The sequence below is a fragment of the Pongo abelii genome, chromosome 12 (assembly GCF_028885655.2).
Source record: "Pongo abelii isolate AG06213 chromosome 12, NHGRI_mPonAbe1-v2.0_pri, whole genome shotgun sequence".
NCBI classification, from domain to species: Eukaryota; Metazoa; Chordata; class Mammalia; order Primates; family Hominidae; genus Pongo; species Pongo abelii.
In genome coordinates this window covers 131,807,956-131,833,448 of record NC_071997.2, presented here as the reverse complement: position 1 = coordinate 131,833,448, position 25,493 = coordinate 131,807,956, and the positions used below count along the sequence as shown (strand labels likewise).

At 38.6% G+C, this 25,493-nt stretch overlaps 1 protein-coding gene across 3 annotated transcripts in view; it reads left to right on the top strand.

The window, feature by feature from the left end:
* The window catches only part of SNTG2 (syntrophin gamma 2), a 417,829-nt gene that overhangs the window by 242,500 nt on the left and 149,836 nt on the right, over window positions 1–25,493 (top strand). For all 3 annotated transcript variants that reach the window (XM_024242487.2, XM_063713807.1, XM_054548457.2), the window contains exon 9: window positions 17,959–18,086. In XM_024242487.2, coding sequence (XP_024098255.2) covers window positions 17,959–18,086 — 128 coding nt within the window. The remainder of the gene's footprint in view (window positions 1–17,958; window positions 18,087–25,493) is intronic.

The following is a 25,493-nucleotide window of genomic DNA, read 5'->3' as shown; positions in this document are numbered from 1 at the left end:
GTCAAAAACAAAAAAAAGACACAAAGAAGATCATTATAAAATGATAAAAGGATCAATTCATCAAAAGTCTATAAAAATTCTAAATACGCATGCACCTAATTCCAGAGCATGCATATATGAGTATGTATATATGTGTGTGTGTGTGTGTATATATATATATATACACATATATATATATATATTTGATACAGGGTCTCACTGTCACTCAGTCTGGGGTGCAGTGGCATGATCATGGCTTACTGCAGCATCAACCTTCCTGGGCTCAGGTGATCCTCCCATCTCCTCCCAAGTATCTGGGATTACAGGCATGCACCATCATGCCCAACTAATTTTTGTACTTTGGTAGGGATGAAGTGTTGCCATGTTGCCCAGGATAGTGTCAAACACCTGGGCTCAAGTGATCCACCTGCCTCAGCCTCCCAAAGTGCTGGATTACAGGCATGAGCCAACATGCCTGACCCAGAGCACCCAGAAATATATAGCAACTATTTATTAGTTCTAAATAATGAAATAAACTCCAATATGAAAATAATTGGGGATTTCAACACTGCTTTCTCAGCATTAGACAGATTATCTAGACAGAAAATCAACAGGGAAGCATTGGATTTAACTTGTACTTTAGACTAAATGGATCTAACAGATATTTACAGAACTTTTTTTAATTGCTGCAGAATACACATTGTTCTCATCAGCACATAGAACATTTGCTGGGATAGATCATACGTTAGGCCACACAAAAAAAGTGGGAACAAATTTATAAGAATGAAAACTATATCAAATATCTTCTCAGAATACAATGGAATAAACTAGAAAAAATAAGAAGAACCTTAGAAACTATACCTATATAAATACATGAAAACTAAACTACATGTCCCTGAACAACCATTGGGTCAATAAACAATTTAAGAAGGAGGTAAAAAACATTATTGAAACAAATGAAAACTGAAACACAATATACAAAAATCTATAGGATATAGCAAAAACAATACTAAGTAGAAAGTATATCTGACACACAATATACCAAAACCTATAGGATATAGCAAAAACAGGACTAAGTGGAAAGTATGTAACAAATAAGGGACATACATTGAAAAACGTAAAAAAAAAGTCAAGTAAACAACCTTATGGTTAGCCTAAAGAATGGGAAAACAAGAACAAACTAAAGCCAAAATTAGCAGAAGGGAAAAATAATACAGAGATCAGAGCAGAATTAAATAGAGACTAAAAAATACAAAGATTAATAAAACAAAGTTTTTTAGTAAGATAAAATTGATAAACTGTTAGCTAGACTAACAAAAAATAGAAGATCCAAATAAATAAAATTAGAAACAAAAAAGATTTTGAAGCAGATTCCAAAGATATACAAAGAATCATCAGAGACTATTATTAATCACTATATGTTAACAAATTGGAAAACAGAGGAAATAGATAAATTCCTAGAAATATACAACCTACCAAGATTGAACCATGAAAAAAATGTCTAAAACCTGAATAGACCAATAACAAGTAACAAGGTTGGATCAATAATAAACTCTCCCAACAAAGAAAGCCCAGGACTGGATGGTTTTACTTCTAAATTCTTTCAAACTTACAAAGAAGAACTAACATCCATACTTCTTAAACTACTTCAAAAATTGAAGAGTAGGGATTTTTTCCTAACTCATTCTACAATGCCAGCATTACCTAATGCAAAAACCAGAAAAGGACACAACAGAGAAAGGAAACAACAGGCCAATATTTCTGATGAACATAGACACAAAAACCCTCAATAAAAAAACTAGCAGACCTAATCCAACAACACATTAAAAAGGTAGCACACCATCATCAAGCAAGATTCATCCCAGAGATGGAAGGATAGTTAAATATATGCAAATCAATAAATGTGACACATCACATCAACATCATAAACAGCAAAAACCATATGACCATCTCAGTAGAAGCAGAAAAAGCATTCGATAGAATTCAACGATGCTTTATAATAAAAGTACTCAAATTAGGGAAGGGGTAAACTTCAACATAAGGTCGTATATGACAGGCCCATGACTAGTATTGTAGTGAATGGGGAAAAGCTGAAAGGCTTTCCTCTAAAAATTGTAATAAGACAAAGATGCCCACTTTTATCACTCCTATTCAGCATAGTACTGGAAGTCATAGACAGAACAATGAAGGAGGAGAAAGAAACAAAAGGCATTCACATTGAAAAATAGGAAGTTAAACTGTCCCTCTTTGCAGATGACATGGTCTCACATATAGTAAAACCTGAAGACTTCACCAAAAAACTCTTAATACTAATAAAATATTTCAGGAAAGTTGCAGGATAAAGAATCAATGCACAAAAACCAGTAGCATTGCTCAATACCAATAACAAACCAGTTGAAAAATAAATCAAGACACCAATCCCTTTCACAATAGCTATGAAAAAATATTTAGGAATAAGTTTAATCAAAGAGGTAAATGACCTCTACAAGAAAAACTACAAAACATTGTTGAAAGAAATTGAAGAAAACACAAACTAATGGAAAAACATCTCATACTCATGGATCAAAAGAATTAATATAGTTAAAATGACTATATTTCCTAAAGCATTTTACAGATTTAATGCAATCCCTATAAAAATACCAATAAAATTCTTTACAGAAATAGAAGATATAATTTTATTAATTTGTATGGAATCACAAAAGAGCATGAATAGCCAAAGCAATCTTAAGCAAAAAGAACAGAACTTAAGCAAAAAGAGCAGAATGACTTTGAAATACACTACAGAGCTATAGTAATGAAAACAGCATGGTACTGGTATAAAAACAGACACAGAGACCAATAAAATATAACAGAAAACCTAGAAATAAATACACATATTGGCAGCCAACTGATTTTTGACACAGGTACCAAGAACATACATTGGTGAAAGGATACTCGCTTCAGTACATGGTTCTGGGAAAGCTGGATATTCATCTGCGGAAAAATGAAACTGGACTCCTATTTCTCACCATATTAAAAAATCAACTCAAAGTGGATTAAAAGATTAAACATGAGATCCAAAATTATAAAACCACTAGAAGTAAACATAGTAGAAACACTTCAGGGCGCTGGTTTAGGAAAAGATTTTATGACTGAGACCTCAAAAGCACTGACAACAAAAATTTTTTAAAAATAGACAAATGGAACTGTATTAAACTAAAAAGCTTCTGCACAACAAAGGAATAATCAACAGAGTGAAGCAACAGTGTGTGTAATGAGAAAAATATTTGCAAACTATTCATTTGACAAGAGACTAATATCCAGAATATACAAGGGACTCAACAGCAAAAACAATAAGAAAAACAAATTAATCCTATTAATACTGGGCAAAGTATCTGAATAGAAAATTCTCAAAAGAAGACATATGGCCTATAGGCCAACAAATGGCCAATGAACAGATACATGAAAAAAAATGCTTAGCATTACTAATCATCAGGGAAATGGAAATCAAAATCATGATGAAATATTATCTTACCCCAGTTAGAATGGTTATTATAAAAAAGATTTTAGAAAAATTACAGACTCTGGAAGGATGAGGAGAAAATAGAAGTCTTATACACTGTTTTTAGAAATGTACATTAGTACAACCACTCTGGAAAACAGTATGGAAGCTCTTCAGAAAACTAAAAATAGAGCTACCATATGATTGAGCAATCCCACTAGTGGGTATTTATTGAAAGGAAATCAGTATATCAAAGGGATACCTGTACCCCCATGTTTATTGCATCATTATCCACAGGAGTAAGATGTGGTGTTAACCTAAGTGTCCATTATTAGATGAATAGATAAGAAAAATATGGTATATATACACAATGAAATACTATTCAACCATAAAATAATAAAATCCTGTCATCCGCAGCAACATGGATGGAACTGGAGGTCATTATACTAAGTGAAATAACCCAGGCACAGAAAGACAAATATCACATGTTATCACTCATATAGTAAGAGCTAAAAAAGTTGATTTCATGAAGTAGAGAGTAGAAGGATGGTTATCAGAGGCTGGAAAGGGTGTGGGGGGTGGTGAAGAGAAGTTGGTTAATGGGTACAAACATACGATTAGAAGGGATAAGTTCTATTGTTAACACAGTTAATAGAAATATGTTGGGGACATTTCACATATTTTCTTCTAGGTATTTTGAAATGCATATTTCAAATGCTGTATGGCTTATGGAGGAATATGCATTTGAAATGCATATTTCAAAATACCTAGAAGATATCTGAAATGTTCCCAACACAATGAAATGATAAATATTTGAGGTGATGGATTTTTAATACCTTGTTTTGATCATTATGCATCATATGCATGTATCAAAATATCACATACACCCCAAAAATGTGTGAAAATACTATGTGTTAATAAAAATGGGCAAAAGAAATAAAAGTAAATGAACTGAGAATCAGAGACTTGTGGGACACTCCAGTGGTCTGAGTTACATATCATGGAGTCCCAGAATGAGAATAAGAATGCAAAGAATAGGAGTGAACATGAAGCAAGATGGACACAAAGAAAACTATGTAGGCATATCACAGTCAAACTGTTGAAAACCAAGGAAGAAGAGAAGGTTTAGGAAGCAGCCAGGTGATAAAAAAGCATATTTTAAAAAATAAATTCAAGTTGAGAGAAAATGTTGCCAGTAGACCTACACTACAAGAAATACTAAAACATGCTCTTCAAGCTGGAAGGACATTAAACCACGTGGAAACTTGGATACATAGGAAGAAGTGAAGAGCACTATGAATGGCAAATAGGTGGGTATGTATATAAAATATCCAATATAAACTGTTTCTTTTCTCAGTTTTCTTTCAGATAAATAATACTTTAAAGGACAAGATGATGACACAGTAAAGTGGACTTGATAATGTATGTAGAAGTAAAAGATACAGCAAAAATAGAACCAAGGGCACAGTCAGTTAAATTGTTCTATTTTGAGGTTTTTATATTTGTGAAGTGAGGTATAGGAAGATTGATGTGTCAATATGAAGTTTAAAGTGATACAATATTGACTCTAAAGAAACACTGATATATTAAGAATGCAATGTTATGACCCCTACAGTCAATGAGGAGATAAAAGAGGATCATGAAAAAAAAAATGATTTACCCTTTATAAAGAAGAATTTGTTTAACAGAACAGAAAAAATCCAGGGGAACAAAAACACCAATAGCAATATGTAATTAAGCCCAGCAGTATGAGAATCACATTAAATATAAATGGACTAAACATTTTAATTAAAAGGTAGAAGTTGTCAGACTGGATTTTTAAAAAAGCAACATCCAACTGTATGGTGTATACAGAAAATATAATTTAAATATAAAGATACCCACAGGTAGGAATTAGAAGAATGGAGAGCATGTATTTTATAAACAATAACCATAAAAATATTGGTCTATTAATATTTGATGAGTGGTCTTCAAAATAAGCAATGTTCCCAAGAGGAACATTTTATTATGATTTAAAAATCATATGAGTTCATCAGGAAAACATAATAATTGTAAATATGGTAGGTACCTTATAACAGAGCTTCCAAATACAAACCAAAAACTGGCAGAGATGGGAAAAATACAGAGAAATCCACAATCAAAATGGGAGATTTTAATATTTTATGCTCAGTGTTGACAGGACGGATAGACAAAAACATTAGTAAAGATGTAGAAGAACTACACTACCTTATGAATCAACTGGGACCTCACTGACACTTACAGAGTCCTGGATCCAAAGTCTCCAGAATGCACTTTCTTTTCAAGTGAGCATGGAACATTCAACAAGATAGATCGAATGCTGGGCCATGATCGCCTGCTTAGGACTAAAAAGATTTTTACAAAACTCAGGTATCCTGCAACTGGTGAATTCTTTCGAATAAATAATATGTACACTTTTCTAACTCTTTCAGAAAACAGAGGAGGTTGAAATGAATCCCAGATAACTCTGTGAAACTGGGATAACACTGATACCAAAACCTTCCACTGAGATTAAGAGTGACAAATGTTACACAGGCTGGGCACAGTGGCTCACAGTTGTAATCCCAGCACTTTGGGAGGCAGAGGAGGGAGGGTCACTTGAGGCCAGGAGTTTGAGACCAGCCTGGCCAACATGATGAAACCCCATCTCTACTTAGAAAAAAAAAAAAAAAAAAAAAAAGCCAGGCATGGTGGTGCGTATCTGTAATCCCAGCTTCTCAGGAGGCTGGGGCACGAGAATTGTTTGAACCCAGGAAGCTGGGGTTGCAGTGAGCCGAGATCACGCCATTGCACTCCAGTCTGTGCAACAGAGTGAGACCTTGTCTCAAAAAAAAAATATATATATATATGTGTGTGTGTGTATGTGTGTATATGTATATATATGGACCAGTAGCCTTCATGAATGTAGATGCAGAAATTCTTCAACAACATATTAACAAATCAAAAGAAGGATCATGTATCATGAAAAAAATGGGGTTTATTTCAGGAATGCAAGCTTCATACAACATTCAAAATCCAAATTTACATGACAGCATAGCAACGTTATTTATAATATCCTCAAGCAAGAAACAACTCAGATCTTTTTCAACAGGTGAATGGATAAAAATGAATAATCTGCTGACACACACATTAACATGGATGCATCTCCCAGGCTTTATGCTGAGAGAAGAAAGGCTTACACACAAGTGATAGTGCATCATTCGATTAATACCGAGTTCTAAAGCAGCAAAACTAGTCTATAACAGCAGAAACCAGATCAGTGACTACCTTGGGCTGGAGGGATTGCCTGCAAACGGGCACAGAGGAAGTATCATGGGAGTAGGTGTTATGTGGATGAGGTAGAAATACTCTGTTTCATAATTTGGATTTGGGCTGCATGGGCTATATATATTTGACAAAATTCATCAAACTGTGCACTTAAAATCTGCACGTTATTGTATGCCATTTATGTCTCAATATAGTTCAGTTACAAACAAAAAAAGTGCAAAGCTTTTCAGTCATTCACTGTAGAAAATACAGCAACATCTAAAAAGTTGGCTTCAAACCTCTTATTTAAACACAAAGTATTAAAACACCAAGTGTATGGTGATGCCTCTCTTATCTGTAGTTTCGTTTTCCTCAGTTTCAGTTACCTACAATCAACCACATTCTGAAATATTACATGGAAAATTCCAGAAATAAACAATCATAAGTTTTAAATTGTGCACATTCTGAGTAGCTGATGAAACCTTGTGCACACATTGCTCCATCCCCTCATCACAAGGAGAAGGAGGAGTACAGTAAATAAGATCTCTATAGAGAGACCACATTCTCATCACGTTCTTTACAGAATAGCGATGTAATTCCTCTATTGTATTAGCAGTTGTTAATCTCTTACAGGGCCTAATTTATAAATTAAACTTTATTATAAGTGTGTGTGTATAGGAAAAAAGCATAGTATATATCTATACGGTTTGGTACTATCCACAGTTTTCAGGCATTCACTGGGAGTCTTTTTTATATTCAAGAAATGATTATTATTAAAGCAGAAAGGCTCAGAAGCCTCCCGAAAGCAAAGATTTCTCTTCAGATTCCACTTTTTATTATCTGTGATCTAAAAATATTATTTTCTTGTATGTCTTTAAAAATTATTATGTGCAGTATGATCTTAACTTTTAAAAACCAAATAGAAAAAGACGATGAGAAATATACAAAATGGGTGATAAGGTTTTTTTTAACCTTTTTATATTTCCCATCTTTTCTAGAATGTGGTTGTATTTCTATGATAATCAGAGAACAGACTTAAGAGTATGCTCTGAACACTACTTTGTGTCCATACATATATGCCTTGAAGAGGCAAAAATGCTGGGATGATACACAGTTTATATTAAACTGGGAACCTTGTAAGTGGTTGAAATATTTGGAGGCTTTTGCTTTCATCTACTTTTATTCATTTCCAGTAACTTTATAAAGAGTATGTTAAAAGTACTCAATTTTTCTTGAGTTTTCAAAATGCATCCATCCAGGCACAGTGCCCTCTAGAGATCTACCTCCATTCAGAATGTTTATCTTGTGAGTGTTGCAGATCTCAGGACGAAATCACTTTTTGTCAGCCCCAGAGAACCAGAGCTGGGAGAATGCAGAGTGGGGGAGCTCATGCTTGCATGTCTGTGATGAAGACTGTCTTGAAAACTTCTAAGATAACCTCACAAGTTCCTTCTTGGGGACTGCAACAATCTGAATACAATGCTTTAGAAAGAGCACCTGCCCAGTGACCTGATGCCAATTCTTGCTTTGAGTCTCTGAACCTGATGGCTTCCATCTCCAGGCAGCTCACGTGAACATCTCCGCCAGTACAGGCTCCCCCTCGCCCTCGAAACACGTGTGGCTTGTGTTTTTGGTTATAATCCATTCTTCTAATTCTTTTTTTTATTATTATTATACTTTAAGTTTTAGGGTACATGTGCACAATGTGCAGGTTAGTTACATATGTATACATGTGCCGTGCTGGTGTGCTGCACCCATTAACTCACCATTTAGCATTAGGTATATCTCCTAATGTTATCCCTCCCCCCTCACCCCACCCCACAACAGTCCCCAGAATGTGATGTTCCCCTTCCTGTGTCCATGTGTTCTCATTGTTCAATTCCCATCTATGTGTGAGAACATGCAGTGTTTGGTTTTTTGTCCTTGCAATAGTTTACTGAGAATGATGATTTCCAATTTCATCCATGTCCCTACAAAGGACATGAACTCATCATTTTTTATGGCTGCATAGTGTTCCATGGTGTATATGTGCCACATTTTCTTAATCCAGTCTATCATTGTTGGACATTTGGGTTGGTTCCAAGTCTTTGCTATTGTGAATAGTGCCGCAATAAACGTACGTGTGCATGTGTCTTTATAGCAGCATGATTTATATTCCTTTGGGTATATACCCAGTAATGGGATGGCTGGGTCAAATGGTATTTCTAGTTCTAGATCCCTGAGGAATCGCCACACTGACTTCCACAATGGTTGAACTAGTTTACAGTCCCACCAACAGTGTAAAAGTGTTCCTATTTCTCCACATCCTCTCCAGCACCTGTTGTTTCCTGACTTTTTAATGATTGCCATTCTAACTGGTGTGAGATGATATCTCATTGTGGTTTTGATTTGCATTCCTCTGATGGCCAGTGATGATGAGCATTTTTTCATGTGTCTTTTGGCTGCATAAATGTCTTCTTTTGAGAAGTGTCTGTTCATATCCTTTGCCCACTTTTTGATGGAGTTTGTTTTTTTCTTGTAAATTTGTTGGAGTTCTTTGTAGATTCTGAATATTAGCCCTTTGTCAGATGAGTTGGTTGCGAAAATTTTCTCCCATTCTGTAGGTTGCCTGTTCACTCTGATGGTAGTTTCTTTTACTGTTCAGAAGCTCTTTAGTTTAATTAGATCCCATTTGTCAATTTTGGCTTTTGTTGCCATTGCTTTTGGTGTTTTAGACATGAAGTCCTTGCCCATGCCTGTGTCCTGAATGGTAATGCCTAGGTTTTCTTCTAGGGTTTTTATGGTTTTAGGTCTAACATTTCAGTCTTTAATCCATCTTGAATTAATTTTTGTATAAGGTGTAAGGAAGGGATCCAGTTTCAGCTTTCTACATGTGGCTAGCCAGTTTTCCCAGCACCATTTATTAAATAGGGAATCCTTTCCCCATTGCTTGTTTTTCAAAGATCAGATTTGTCAAAGATCAGATAGTTGCACATATGCGGCGTTTGTCAAAGATCAGATAGTTGCACATATGCGGCGTTATTTCTGAGGACTCTGTTCTGTTCCATTGATCTATAGCTCTGTTTTGGTACCAGTACCATGCTGTTTTGGTTACTGTAGCCTTGTAGTATAGTTTGAAGTCAGGTAGCATGATGCCTCCAGCTTTGTTCTTTTTGCTTAGCATTGACTTGGTGACGCGGGCTCTTTTTTGGTTCCATATGAACTTTAAAGTAGTTTTTTCCAATTCTGTGAAGAAAGTCATTGGTAGCTTGATGGGGATGGCATTGAATCTGTAAATTACCTTGGGCAGTATGGCCATTTTCATGATATTGATTCTTCTTACCCATGAGCATGGAATGTTCTTCCATTTGTTTGTATCCTCTTTTATTTCATTGAGTAGTGGTTTGTAGTTCTCCTTGAATAGGTCCTTCACGTCCCTTGTAAGTTGGATTCCTAGGTATTTTATTCTCTTTGAAGCAATTGTGAATGGGAGTTTACTCATGATTTGGCTCTCTGTTTGTCTGTTACTGGTGTATAAGAATGCTTGTTATTTTTGTACATTTATTTTGTATCCTGAGACTTTGCTGAAGTTGTTTATCAGCTTAAGGAGATTTTGGGCTGAGACAATGGGGTTTTCTAGATATACAATCATGTCGTCTGCAAACAGGGACAATTTGATTTCCTCTTTTCCTAACTGAATACCCTTTATTTCCTTCTCCTGCCTAATTGCCCTGGCCAGAACTTCCAACACTATGTTGAATAGGAGTGGTGAGAGAGGGCATCCCTGTCTTGTGCCAGTTTTCAAAGGGAATGCTTCCAGTTTTTGCCCATTCAGTATGATATTGGCTGTGGGTTTGTCATAGATAGCTCTTATTATTTTGAGATACATCCCATCAATACCTAATTTATTGAGAGTTTTTAGCATGAAGGGTTGTTGAATTTTGTCAAAGGCCTTTTCTGCATCTATTGAGATAATCATGTGGTTTTTGTCTTTGGTTCTGTTTATATGCTGGATTACATTTATTGATTTGTGTATATTGAACCAGCCTTGCATCCCAGGGATGAAGCCCACTTGATCATGGTGGATAAGCTTTTTGATGTGCTGCTGGATTCGGTTTGCCAGTATTTTATTGAGGATTTTTGCATCAATGTTCATCAAGGATATTGGTTTAAAATTCTCTTTTTTGGTTGTGTCTCTGCCAGGCTTTGGTATCAGGATGATGCTGGCCTCATAAAATGAGTTAGGGAGGATTCCCTCTTTTTCTGTTGATTGGAATAGTTTTAGAAGGAGTGGTAGCAGTTCCTCCTTGTACCTCTGATAGAATTCGGCTGTGAATCCATCTGGTCCTGGACTCTTTTTGGTTGGTAAGCTATTGATTATTGCCACAATTTCAGATCCTGTTATTGGTCTATTCAGAGATTCAACTTCTTCCTGGTTTCGTCTTGGGAGAGTGTATGTGTCGAGGAATTTATCCATTTCTTCTAGATTTTCTAGTTTATTTGCATAGAGGTGTTTGTAGTATTCTCTGATGGTAGTTTGTATTTCTGTGGGATCGATGGTGATATCCCCTTTATCATTTTTTATTGTGTCTATTTGATTCTTCTGTCTTTTTTTCTTTATTAGTCTTGCTAGTGGTCTATCAATTTTGTTGATCTTTTCAATAAACCAGCTCCTGGATTCATTAATTTTTTGAAGGGTGTTTTTTTTTTTGTCTCTATTTCCTTCAGTTCTGCTCTGATTTTAGTTATTTCTTGCCTTCTGCTAGCTTTTGAATGTGTTTGCTCTTGCTTTTCTAGTTCTTTTAATTGTGATGTTAGGGTGTCAATTTTGGATCTTTCCTGCTTTCTCTTTTGGGCATTTAGTGCTTTAAATTTCCCTCTACACACTGCTTTGAATGTGTCCCAGAGATTCTGGTATGTTGTGTCTTTGTTCTCGTTGGTTTCAAAGAACATCTTTATTTTTGCCTTCATTTTGTTATGTACCCAGTAGTCATTCAGGAGCAGGTTGTTCAGTTTCCATGTAGTTGAGCGGTTTTGAGTGAGTTTCTTAATCCTGAGTTCTAGTTTGATTGCACTGTGGTCTGAGAGCCAGTTTGATATAATTTCTGTTCTTTTACATTTGCTGAGGAGAGCTTTACTTCCAACTATGTGGTCAATTTTGGAATAGGTGTGGTGTGGTACTGAAAAAAATGTATATTCTCTTGATTTGGGGTGGAGAGTTCTGTAGATGTCTATTAGGTCTGCTTGGTGCAGAGCTGAGTTGAATTCCTGGGTATCCTTGTTAACTTTCTGTCTCATTGATCTGTCAGATGTTGACAGTGGGGTGTTAAAGTCTCCCATTATTATTGTGTGGGAGTCTAAGTCTCTTTGTAGGTCACTCAGGACTTGCTTTATGAATCTGGGTGCTCCTGTATTGGGTGCATATATATTTAGGATAGTTAGCTCTTCTTGTTGAATTGATCCCTTTACCATTATGTAATGGCCTTCTTTGTCTCTTTTGATCTTTGTTGGTTTAAAGTCTGTTTTATCAGAGACTAGGATTGCAACCCCTGCCTTTTTTTGTTTTCCATTTGCTTGGTGGATCTTCTTCCATCCTTTTATTTTGAGCCTATGTGTGTCTCTGCATGTGAGATGGGTTTCCTGAATACAGCACACTGATGGGTCTTGACTCTTTATCCAATTTGCCAGTCTGTGTTTTTTAATTGGAGCATTTAGTCCATTTACATTTAAAGTTAATATTGTTATGTGTGAATTTGATCCTGTCATTATGATGTTAGCTGGTTGTTTTGCTCATTAGTTGATGCAGTGTCTTCCTAGTCTCAATTGTCTTTACATTTTGGCATGATTTTGCAGCAGCTGGTACCAGTTGTGCCTTTCTATGTTTAGTGCTTCCTTCAGGAGCTCTTTTAGGGCAGGCCTGGTGGTGACAAAATCTCTCAGCATTTGCTTGTCTGTAAAGTATTTTATTTCTCCTTCACTAATGAAGCTTAGTTTGTCTGGATATGAAATTCTGGGTTGAAAATTCTTTTCTTTAAGAATGTTGAATATTGGCCCCCACTCTCTTCTGGCTTGTAGAGTTTCTGCCGAGAGATCAGCTGTTAGTCTGATGGGCTTCCCTTTGTGGGTAACCCGACCTTTCTCTCTGTCTGCCCTTAACATTTTTTCTTCATTTCAACTTGGGTGAATCTGACAATTATGTGTCTTGGAGTTGCTCTTCTCGAGGAGTATCTTTGTGGTGTTCTCTGTATTTCCTGAATCTGAATGTTGGCCTGCCTTGCTAGATTGGCGAAGTTCCCCTGGATAATATCCTGCAGAGTGTTTTCCAACTTGGTTCCATTCTCCCCGTCACTTTCAGGTACACCAATCAGATGCAGATTTGGTCTTTTCACATAGTCCCATATTTCTTGGAGGCTTTGTTAGTTTCTTTTTATTCTTTTTTCTCTAATCTTCCCTTCTCACTTCATTTAATTCATTTCATCTTCCATCACTGATACCCTTTCTTCCAGTTGGTCACATCGGCTCCTGAGGCTTCTGCATTCTTCATGTAGTTCTCGAGCCTTGGCTTTCAGCTCCATCAGCTCCTTTAAGCACTTCTCTGTATTGGTTATTCTAGTTATACATTCGTCTAAAGTTTTTTCAAAGTTTTCAACTTCTTTGCCTTTGGTTTGAATTTCCTCCTGTAGCTCGAAGTAGTTTGATCGTCTGAAGCCTTCTTCTCTCAACTCGTCGAAGTCATTCTCCATCCAGCTTTGTTCCGTTGCTGGTGAGGAACTGCATTCCTTTGGAGGAGGAGAGGCGCTCTGCTTTTTAGAGTTTCCGGTTTTTCTGCTCTGTTTTTTCCCCATCTTTATGGTTTTAACTACTTTTGGTCTTTGATGATGGTGTTGTACAGCTGGGTTTTTGGTGTGGATGTCCTTTCTGTTTGTTCGTTTTCCTTCTAACAGACAGGGCCCTCAGCTGCAGGTCTGTTGGAGTTTGCTAGAGGTCCATTCCAGATGCTGTTTGCCTGGGTATCAGCAGCGTTGTCTGCAGAACCGCGGATTTTCGTGATCTGCGAATGCTGCTCTCTGATCGTTCCTCTGGAAGTTTTGTCTCAGAGTAGTACCTGGCCGTGTGAGGTGTCAGTCTGTCCCTACTGGGGGGTGCCTCCCAGTTAGGCTGCTCAGGGGTCAGGGGTCAGGGACCCACTTGAGGAGGCAGTCTGCCCGTTCTCAGATCTCCAGCTGCGTGTTGGGAGAACCACTGCTCTCCTCAAAGCTGTCAGGGACATTTAAGTCTGCAGAGGTTACTGCTGTCTTTTTGTTTGTCTGTGCCCTGCCCCCAGAGGTGGAGCCTACAGAGGCAGGCAGGCCTCCTTGAGCTGTGGTGGGCTCCACCTAGTTCGAGCTTCCTGGCTGCTTTGTTTACCTAAGCGAGCCTGGGCAATGGTGGGCGCCCCTCCCCCAGCCTCGCTGCCGCCTTGCAGTTTGATCTCAGACTGCTGTGCTGGCAATGAGCGAGGCTCTGTGGGCGTAGGACCCTCCGAGCCAGGTGCGGGATATAATCTCCTGGTGCGCCATTTCCTAAGCCCGTCAGAAAAGCGCAGTATTTGGGTGAGAGTGACCTGATTTTCCAGGTGCAGTCTGTCACCCCTTTTCTTGAGCAGGAAAGGGAACTCCCTGACCCCTTGCGCTTCCTGAGTGAGGCAATGCCTCGCCCTGCTTCTTCTGGCGCACGGTGCGCTGCACCCACTGTCCTGCGCCCACTGTCTGGCACTCCCTAGTGAGATGAACCCGGTACCTCAGATGGAAATGCAGAAATCACCCATCTTCTGTGTCACTCACGCTGGTAGCTGTAGACCAGAGCTGTTCCTATTCGGCCATCTTCCGTTCTTCTAATTCTTGTATACATTCAGTGTATTGGGAGATGTTTTTCTCTAATTTTTTTGATTGACAATCTTATAATAACTGTGGCATCTCATAGTAAATGCCCTGTGAGTTGGTTGGTCAGTCACATATAAATGCTACAGGATGGTTTTGGGGGTCAGTTCTTTGGCAACTTTTGACTGCCTCATAAATTAAATAGAGGAAAACATGTTCTGTTTTGTTCCTCATCTAAAATTGGTTTCCACTGCCATGGATAGATGCAGATGCTTTTGCAACCCTGGAAATGCTGAGCTCTGCATTCCTGTTGGAAGCAGCAAGATTACAAAAAGCTGACAGGTACAAGCTATAGGGTTTTTGATCAGCTGGTAGGAACATGCCTCATTATATCTGCAAGCTATTGAGTTGATGTAAGATTTGGGACCACGATGAGAATCACGAGGGTCTGCTTTCTGCAGGACATGAACTCCCTCAGAGTGGGGTTTGCTCAAATGAGCAGCGCCTACCTTGAGCTGACTTTGGAGATGCCTGTGTGGAAGGCGGGCATAGGACCAGAAGGCCTTTCCGGGCACCCTCCAACATACTCTTCTCCTAAGGCGAGGATGCTGGAGGCATTTCCTCCAATGTCAGTTCCAGCTTGTGACTGCAGAGAGCAAAGAGCTGGGTGTGCTCGGGCAGCTGGAGAGGAATGAGCTGCAGAGGGGTAACACTGGCATGTTCCTTCTCCTTAGCCCTCAGTAGATGGGAGCATTTGACCCCGCTGAGCTAAGCATTAGCTCACAGAGACCTAACTTCTCCCCTAGCTGCTAGGTTATAGAAAATATTTTCTCCAGATTGTGCAAAATACTTTTCCAGAGGAAAGTACATTCAGTGGGACATGAAATTCAGGGTTTACCAGTGGCCTCCGAGTGAAAAGCATCCTATGAAAGTCCACAGTCTGGAGCAAAGCTGCACCGACAAGCTTTGCATGCAGCCTGATTTTATAAAGAAAAAAATGGGTTTTCTCAGTGGGGAATTGCTTTTGATCCTACACTTTTGAAAAGTAATCTTCAACTGATTTTATGAAAGGATGCATACTATTTTGTTTATTTAAATATTGTGTATTGTATAGTAGAATCCTCTATGCAATTTTAAGTGGTGGTTTTGCAGTATAATTCTAGTAATTCTGAAAACAGATAGCACACTGTAGCAAACCTTTGAATCAGCAACAAGGGGTACAGAGTATGTGGCTAAACACACAGCACCATTACTAGGATGAACTCCTATGGCACAATTAAATGAATAGGGACAACTAAAACCCTGCCGCAGTACGCGGTCATTTACAGTGAATTCCTACACAGGTTGCAGTGGTCTATGTAGACAAATGGTATTTCAGCAAAGCTAATATGAAATACGTATCAGGTGATCTGAAGGTATTTCAGTGCCATTCTCGTGCATGCACCAAAGGCGAATCTCTTACCAGAAGTTAGAGCCCAACAGAAAAGGGTAACAATGAATGAATATCTGTAAAATTCAGCTCAGAGTTCAAATGTTCCAATATTGCCACTTTTGCTATTGAGCTGTTGGCCATGGAATTAACAAGTATAGAGAAACAATGTTAGGATGATAACCCAAACCCAACCTCTGCCTGTGTGAGTTTTTTTTCTGCCTTCTAACACATCTGTAGATGGCGATGCCGCCTCTTCTGTATGACGCTCCAACCCTCCCTCAGCGTCCATTCCCCAATCCCACCTGCATTGAGTGAGAGGCCTTTCATCTAAAATCCTAGGGCAGGGATGCAAAGATGATTTGAGGTGGAGGAGAATGAGAAAGGGGCTTATATATTAGCAAAGATGAAAAATAAATCACACACTCTTTCTGTTAAGCATGAGCATTGTGTAGAGAGTCGTATGGAAACCTCATCCACATGGAAGTGAAGCCTCCAAGGTTCCAGGGATCTCACCAGAAGCCCTGGGGAATGGCCCCCCGTCTCCTCTCACTGCAAACCAACCAGAGCCAGTTCAGCAGCACAGAACTGTTAGGGACATTATTTTTGGGCAGGTAAAGCTGACTGCAGAGGAGACTTGAGGTGGACAGGGTTGGCTCTTTAACTGGTGGATTAACCAATGTATAAGGTATACACTTATAAGGAATGAAGTCTCAAATAACATTCTAATACATAGTGAACATCCAGCCGCTTAATACTTATGAACAAGCAAGTATGAAAGACACTTCATGCCACCCTTCTGAGCCTCTGGAGAGCCCAGGTCTGTTTTCTCACGGCGCTCCTGCTTACAGAAATTCTTCTTGCAGACAGATGCTCAGATTCCAGGTGCAACAGTCCCTGGACCCTATGGTCCGCAGAGCCGGGAGCTCAGGGCTGGTGTTTCCCTTGGACACTGAAGCAAATTAAAACAACAAATGTCTTGTGAGTGTGGGGCTTGCCTGTGAGCGTGGGTTAAACCTGTGAGTGTGAGGCACACCCATGAGTGTGGGGCACACCTGTTAGTGTGGGGCACATCTGTGAGGCGCGTTCTTGCCGGTCTCTGGGGCAGCAGCACCTGGTTCATTCATAGCGAGCCTGGCTCTGAGATCAAGATGGCTCAGGCAGCTCAGGCTCCTCTTTGAGAACGTGGAATGGGATATGGGTGTATCCTGTGGCCCAGAACCCACCTCTGACCCTTTCGTTGTTGGACACCCGCGGGGCTGTTGCGTGTTCCGACCCTGTCGTTGTTGGACGCTCGCGGGGCTGTTGTGTGTTCCGACCCTTTTGTTGTTGGACGCTTGTGGGGCTGTTGTGTGTTCTGACCCTTTTGTTGTTGGACGCTCGTGGGGCTGTTGCCTGGTGCTGTGGTGGTTGCATGGCTCCTTCACCTTCCCAGGCGGGCTTCCTCTTGAGAGCCGCAGACCCAACGAGGCCTCCCCACTTTGCCATCTGGGCCCAGCTCTGACCACAGCACAGAGTCGTTGCTACCGATAATAAGGTAGACCCATGACCTGGACGCCCGTTGGAATGTCATCAGCCATTCTACCATGTGTCTCTCAACCTAAACTCACTGAGTGGACATTTCAGGTTGTTTTGGTTTTGCATCTTTCTCGTGGTCTCCATGCACTGAGCCCAGTGCTGTGTCTACAACTTTCCCTCCAAATTTAGGCCCCTCTTCTCCTTCTCCTTCCCTTCAGCTTCCTCTCTTTCATGCAATTTGCAGTTAGAAAATAGAGGGAGAAAACGTCTTAAATCCAGGTAGAAGAGCACTTCTTTCTTTCCAGATCTTTCAGAAACGATCTCACTTGCTTTTTATCAGTTGAAATGTGTTGGACTTGAGTTCTGTGTTCCAGGTGCCTGCAGCTGCCTCTCCCTGCATGCAGCCTCCTCTGCCTCTGTGACGCTTCATTCTCCTTTCTTCTGTACAGGCTCCATCGTCACCTTCCTCGCCCATAGCTAAGGACCCAAGGTATGAGAAGCGCTGGCTGGACACCTTGTCCGTGCCTCTGTCCATGGCTCGCATCTCAAGGTACAAAGCCGGAACGGAAAAATTAAGGTGTGTGACTGTTGTCTGAGATGGGAAAATTTGATGAACCCCGTGCACTTTTGCCAGTTCCTACAGGCCACTGGTTACTCCAAAGCTCTTGACTGTGACATTAGCAAGTGTGTGTACTGTCTTCTGGTAGATTTAGCATTTGGAATAAACAAGTTAAAGATCAAGAGAAAATGAGAAGTCAGGTATCAGAACAGTGAATTTATTACTAAGAATAGTTCTATCTAGGGCAAGGTGGCATGGTTACTTCTCATGAAACAGTCATTAGTAAAAGAAATTCTATTTTTAGTTTTAAATGCTAACAGAATTAGACTGGAAATAAAGACTGACTTCTCGTCCAAGTCTCACATGTTTCTAGAAATGCCATTTAAACTCTGTGGGCCTCTTTTTCTTCAGTAATAAAATGAGAGGGTTAGACCAGCACCTATGCTAAATAAATGCTAACTAGCTTGTGAGCTTGGTTAATTAAATAATTTCAAAGATGTAACTATAAAAGTTGATGTTTCCGTAGCTTTTCGAGTAGAAAAACGTATGCTTGGCTAATTGTGCTATTTAATCACTGTGGAAAGGCCCACAGGTAATGAGTTGGTGAATTTCCTTTTTCTATTCTTAAGACAGATGTGTAGAAATAGCAAACCTTCTGTCAGCAAAGGAATTTTTTTTAATTGAGCACTGTACTTCCCACAGTGTGTGTGCATCTGTGTGAATGTGTGTGGCTATAGTGTGTGTGGTCTGTGTGAATGTGTGTGGCTGTGGTATGTGTGGTCTGTGTGAATGTGTGTATGGTGGGCAGACAGTACAACCTGAAATTCCCTTTACTGGTCCTTAAATGGAAGGAAAAGTCTAGCAAACATTGCTTTTCATGAAGGGTTAGAATTAGGTTTTCTATATTAATTAGTATTAGCTGTACAGCCTCTCACAAAGGATGTTCATGTTTGTGGAAGGGTGTTTGTGATCCCATTGCAAGAACAGGGACAGTAAGCTTGATTTTCAGATTTCTGCCCATCTTTGGTAAAGGGAGACAAACCTAGTAAAAGATGTGTGTGTTGCTAGAGAAGTGGAAAGACAGGTAGATGCATATGGGTGGATAGATAGAGAGATGATAGATGAAGTGGATGGATGGATAGATAGATAGACAGACAGACAGACAGACAGACAATGTTCTGCATAATAATATTTTGGTCAAGGACAGACCACATATGCCATGGTGGTCCCATTAGATTGTAATGGAGCTGAACATCCCTACTGCCTGGTGACATCAACCATCATAACCTCACAGTGAAAGATATGACTCACGTGTTTGTGGTGATGCTGACACAGACAAACCTACTGCATTGCCAATCATATAAAAGGGAACAGTAATGTCCTGGACCTTCACATTCACTCACTCCTCACTCATGCCTTCACCCAGAACAACTTCCAGTCCTGAAGGCTCTATACATAGTGAGTTTCCTGCACAGGTGTGTCATTTTTTAACTTTTATACCCTATTTTTACTTTCACTTTTCTAAGTTTAGATGTGCTTAGATACATAGATACTTGCTTTTGTGTATTTAGATACACAAATATTATTGTGTTACAGTTGCGTAAGTATTCAGCACAGTCACATGCTGTACAGGTTTGTAGCGTAGGACCAACAGGCTATACCATATAGCCTAGGTGTGTAGTAGCCTGTATAATCTAGGTTTCTGTAAGTGCACCCTACAATGTAAACACAATGACAAAATCACCTAATGACACATCTCTCAGAATGTATCCCCATCATTAAATAACATCTGACTGTAGATATATAGATGAATTATTGCAGTGATAGAGGGGCTGAAATATAGATAGATTACAGAGATACAGATAGATGGGATAGGTAAATAGCTATTAGAAAAATATATCAAAATGTTTTAACAGTTCGTGCTTTCACTGTGAATTCCTTTTAAAATGTGTGCATGTGGCTTTCTTACAACATGTTTCTTTGGTTTGGGGTTAATTTGGCAACCAAGTAGAGATCTGGGCATGTATCTGTCTTGACAAAGAGGGAAATAGTGCATGAAATGACATTTGTCTATTAGCGTATTTGAATTAAGTGGGTTTTTAGAAAAATAGAGCCACTGAACTTCATAACACACTTCCTAGCCCATCTGCCATTGAATGTGATGAAGATTGGCCATTCTAGCTTTGGTTTAAGGATGAATTCAGGTCATAAGATGGAATGTCTCCTACTCTGAGGACAGGATAGGGTCTCTAGTTGTATTAGTCCATTTTCATACTACTATAAAGAAAAACCTGAGACTGGGTAATTTATAAAGAAAAAGAGGTTTAATGAACTCACAGTTCTACATGACTGGGGAGGCCTCACAATCATGTCAGAAGGCAAAGGGAGGAGCAAAGGCATGTCTTAGATGGCGACAGGGAAGAGCATGTGTGCAGGGAAACTGCCCTTTATAAAACCATCAGATCTCGTGAATCTTATTCACTATCACGAGAACAGCATGGAAAAAAACCCACCCCCATGATTCAATTACCTCCCACCAGGTCCCTCCCATGACACGTGGGAATTATGGGAGCTACAATTCAAGATGAGATTTGGGCAGGGGTACAACCAAACCATATCACTAGTAATTCTTAACTAAATGCAGACTTGACCACCCATTCTGGCAGCTTGAGAACATGTAGAAGCACATGTGTTATTCTTGGTGACAAAATATTTTGACCCACTAAGCCATTCATACCACAATCATTGGGATAAATACATGACATTCAGGAGAATGAAGTGGAACCCAAGAAGTCAGCCGACTGCCTGAGCCTCAGATTATGCTTCTGTTACAAAAGCTATCACACACTGATTTGGTTTGGATCTGTGTTCCCACCCAAACCTCGTGTGGAAATGTATTCCCCAGTGTTGGAGGTGGGGCCTGGTGGGATTAGATCATGGGGTAGATTCTCATGAATGGGTTAGCAAAATCTCCCTTGGTGCTGTGCTTCTGACAGTGAGTGGGTTCTCCTGATATCTGGTCATTTAAAACTGTGTGGCACCTCCCCACTCTCTCTCTCTCTTGCTCCTGCTCCTACCATGTAAGGTGTCTCACTCACCTTCTGCCTTCCACCATGATTGGAAGTTTCCCGAAACTTCCCTCGAAGCAGAAGCTGCCATGCTTCCTATGTAGACTACAGAACTGTGAGCCGGTTAAGCCTCTTTTCTTTATAAATTACCCATTCTCCGATATTTCTTTATAGCAGTGCAAGAACGGACCAATACATACTGTAACAGCAAACTGAAAAGTTTATAATTTTTCATAAGACAGGAATATTTTGTTTTATAAAGGCAAATATATCTTACTAGCTTTGCTGACTTATGATTTTTAAGCAAGACTTAGTAGGGGCAGGGAAAGGGCAAATAATAAAATGCATAAGGGCTTAAGCTATGAATTTTGTAAAACCTGTTTGTTCTGAAACGTATTTGTGTGAAGTCCCATTTAGAGGCTGAGATGCTGCTCTTAGCTCCACCTTACCTGTAAGCTCCTCAGGTCTCATTTTAAAATGGATGAAAAAGAGAAGAGATATGGGTGTGTTGATCCCAGTGGATGGAGTTCTAAAATTCCTGTGTGTCTTCTCCTGAGGGCTCCTTAGTCTAAGGAGGGTAAGGAATAAGTTTAGATATTGTCAATTTTAAATCAAACAGGTTTTAGAATCTTAAAACAAAAGCTGTAAGCTGTAGCCCAGGAGGAACCTTTAGATATCATATAATAGAAACATAAATAGGATGAAGAGGTTGGAAGCCAGCATCCTGTGCGTCCCCTCTGACTCTGTCCTTGTCCAGGCATAGAACCTCAATCTATAACCACCACCTTCTGGGTCCTTTCTAAAAATTGACAAATAATAATCATATATAATTAATGTACAATGTTATGTTTCAATACATGTTTACATTGTGGAATAATTAAATCAAGCTACTTGGCATATCAGTAACATCACATCCTTAACATTTTTGTAGTGAAAATATTTAAAATCTACTCTTTTAGCAGTTTTGAAATATACAATACAGTACTTACTCACTTAACATCATTGATTGGTCCTTAGAAACTGAAACTTGGAGTGAAAAGATGTATAAAGAAACCAATTTTCCCATAGGCTAATAGCTATAAATAAGAGTCAGATTCCGACAGCATATTTTTGGTCACAAAATATCACCAAACTTCTAAATAAAGACCAAAACACTTCAAATATTAAACATTGAAATAAATATGAGCTATGCATACATTTAAGAAAGATTAATAAAAACAAGATAATTATTTGCCCAATTATTTCATTCAGGGTTGGGGAGACTGGAGTCTGTGCTGGAAGCTCGGGGCTCAAGCTGGGCAACAGCCCTGGACAGGATGCCATCCCACTGCAGGACAGCTCACACACACCCACAGCCACTCAGCCTGGGACCATTTGGACACAGCAATTAACCTTATCTGTACGTCTTTGTGGGGAGGAAACCAGAGTGCTTAGAAAAACCCATGCAGACACAGAGCAAACGTGCAAACCTCACAAAGATATTGTTTCTTCTGTCACCTGTGCTTTTGGGTCATATTCGAGAAATCATTAACCAAATAAAAGTCGTGGAGCTTTTCCCTATATTTTCTTTTAGTAGTTTTATAGTTTCAGATCTTACATTTAAGTCCTTAATCCATTTTGAGTTGATTTTTGCATATGGTGTGAGATAAGGTTCTGGTTTCATTCTTCCACATGTGGATATCCAGTTCTCTGAACACCATATATGGAAGAGACTGTCATTTTCTCATAATATGTTCCTGGCACTTTTGTTGAAATCAATTGACCATAGATCTGTGAGTTTATTTCTGGCTTTTTATTCTGTTCCATTGGCCAATGTATCTGTTTATGCTTGTGCCTTGCTGTTTTGGTTATTATAGCTTTGTAATATGTTTTGAAATCAGGTAGTGTGATGCCTCCATCTTTGCTTTTATGCTCAAGATAGTTTGGATATTCAGAGTGTTTTATGGTTCCATATACATTTTAGGATTCTGTTTTCTATTTCTGTGAAAAATATCATTGGAATTTGATAGAGACTTCATAGAATTTGTATATCATTTTAAGTAGTATGGTATCTAAACAACATTAACTCTTCCAATCCATGAATGCAGGATATCTTTCCATTTTTTGTATGTCATCTACAATTTCCTTTATCAATGTTGTATATTTTTCATTGTACAGATCTTTCATCTCTTTCGTTAAATTTACTCCTAGGTATTTTATATTTTTATACTACTGTAAATGGGATTGTTTTCTTAATTTCTGTTTTGTGTAGTTCATTGTTAGTGAACAAAATACTACTGATTTCTGAGTGTTGTTTTGTATCTTGCAAATTTTCTAAATTCCTTTATTAAGTCTGACAGTTTTTTTGAGTCTTTAGAGTTTTCTATATATAAGCTTATGTCATCAGCAGAGACAATTTCACTTCTTCCTTTTCTATTTAGATGCCTTTTATTTCTTTTTCCTAATTGTTCTTGTTAGCACTTCCAGTACTATGTTGTATAGATGTGGTGAGAGTGCACATATTTATCTTGTTCTGGATTTTAAGGGAAAACCTTTCAGCTTTTCATCATTAAGTATGATATTAGATGTGGGCTTGTCACACATGGCCTTTACTGTGTTGAAGTACATTCCTTTCATACCTAATTTGTTGAGAGCTTTGATGATGAAAGGATAATGAATTTTGTCAAATTTTTTCTGCATCTATTGATACAATGTTATGGTTTTTGTCTTTCATTTTGTTAATATGGTGAATTAGATTTATTGATTTGCATGTGTTGAACCATCCTTGCATCCAAGGCATGAATCCCACTTCATCATGGTAACTGATCTTTTTAATGTGCTATTGAATTCAGGTAACTAGTATTTTGATGAAGATGTTTTCACATATGTTCATCAAGGATATTGGCCTGTAATTTTTATTTCTTGTAAGGTTCTCATCTGGCTTTGGTATTAGGATAATGCTGGCCTCATAAAGGTGAGTTTGGAAGTGTTCCCTACTCTTCATTTTTTTGTGAAGAATTTAAGAAGTATTGGTATAAGTTTTTCACTATTTATTTGGTAGAATTCAGCAGTGAAGACATCTGGTCTTCAGCTTTTCTCTGATGAAAGATTTATTATTTTTGTTAATTATTATTACTGATTTGATCTCCTTACCTGTTATTAGTTTATTTAGATAATCTATTTCCTCTTAATTCCATTGTGATAGGTTGTATGTTTCTAGGAATTTTTTTAACATTTTTAAAAGCATGTTTTACACTAATTCTTTTTTTTTCTTTTTTTTCTTTTTTTTTTATTATACTTTAAGTTCTAGGGTACATGTGCACAAAGTGCAGGTTTGTTACATATGTATACATGTGCCATGTTGGTGTGCTGCACCCATTAACTCATCATTTACATTAGGTATATCTCTCAATGCTATCCCTCCCCCCTCCCCCCACCCCACAACAGGCCCCAGTATGTGATGTTCCCCTTCCTGTGTCCAAGTGTTCTCATTGTTCAATTCCCACTTATGAGTGAGAACATGCAGTGTTTGGTTTTTTGTCCTTGTGATAGTTTGCTGAGAATGATGGTTTCCAGCTTCATCCATGTCCCTACAAAAGACATGAACTCATCATTTTTTATAGCTGCACAGTATTCCATGGTGTATATGTGCCACATTTTCTTAATCCAGTCTATGATTGTTGGACATTTGGGTTGGTTCCAAGTCTTTGCTATTGTGAATAGTGCCTCAATAAACATATGTGTGCATGTGTCTTTATAGCAGCATGATTTATAATCCTTTGGGTATATACCCAGTAATGGGATGGCTGGGTTAAATGATATTTCTAGTTCTAGATCCCTGAGGAATCGCCACACTATCTTCCACAATGGTTGAACTAGTTTACAGTCCCACCAACAGTGTAAAGGTATTCCTATTTCTCCACATCCTCTCCAGCACCTATTGCTTCCTGACTTTTTAATGATATAGGCATGGGCAAGGACTCCATGTCTAAAACACCAAAAGCAATGGCAACAAAAGCCAAAATTGACAAATGGGATCTAATTCAACTAAAGAGCTTCTGCACAGCAAAAGAAACTACCATCAGAGTGAACAGGCAACCTACAGAATGGGAGAAAATTTTTGCAATCTACTTATCTGACAAAGGGCTAATATCCAGAATCTACAAAGAATTCAAACAAATTTACAAGAAAAAAACAAACAACTCCATCAACAAGTGAGCAAAGGATATGAACAGACACTTCTCAAAAGAAGACATTTATGCAGCCAAAAGACACATGAAAAAATGCTCATCATCACTGGCCATCAGAGAAATGCAAATCTAAACCACAGTGAGATACCATCTCACACCAGTTAGAATTAGTTTTATATAAGGTGTGA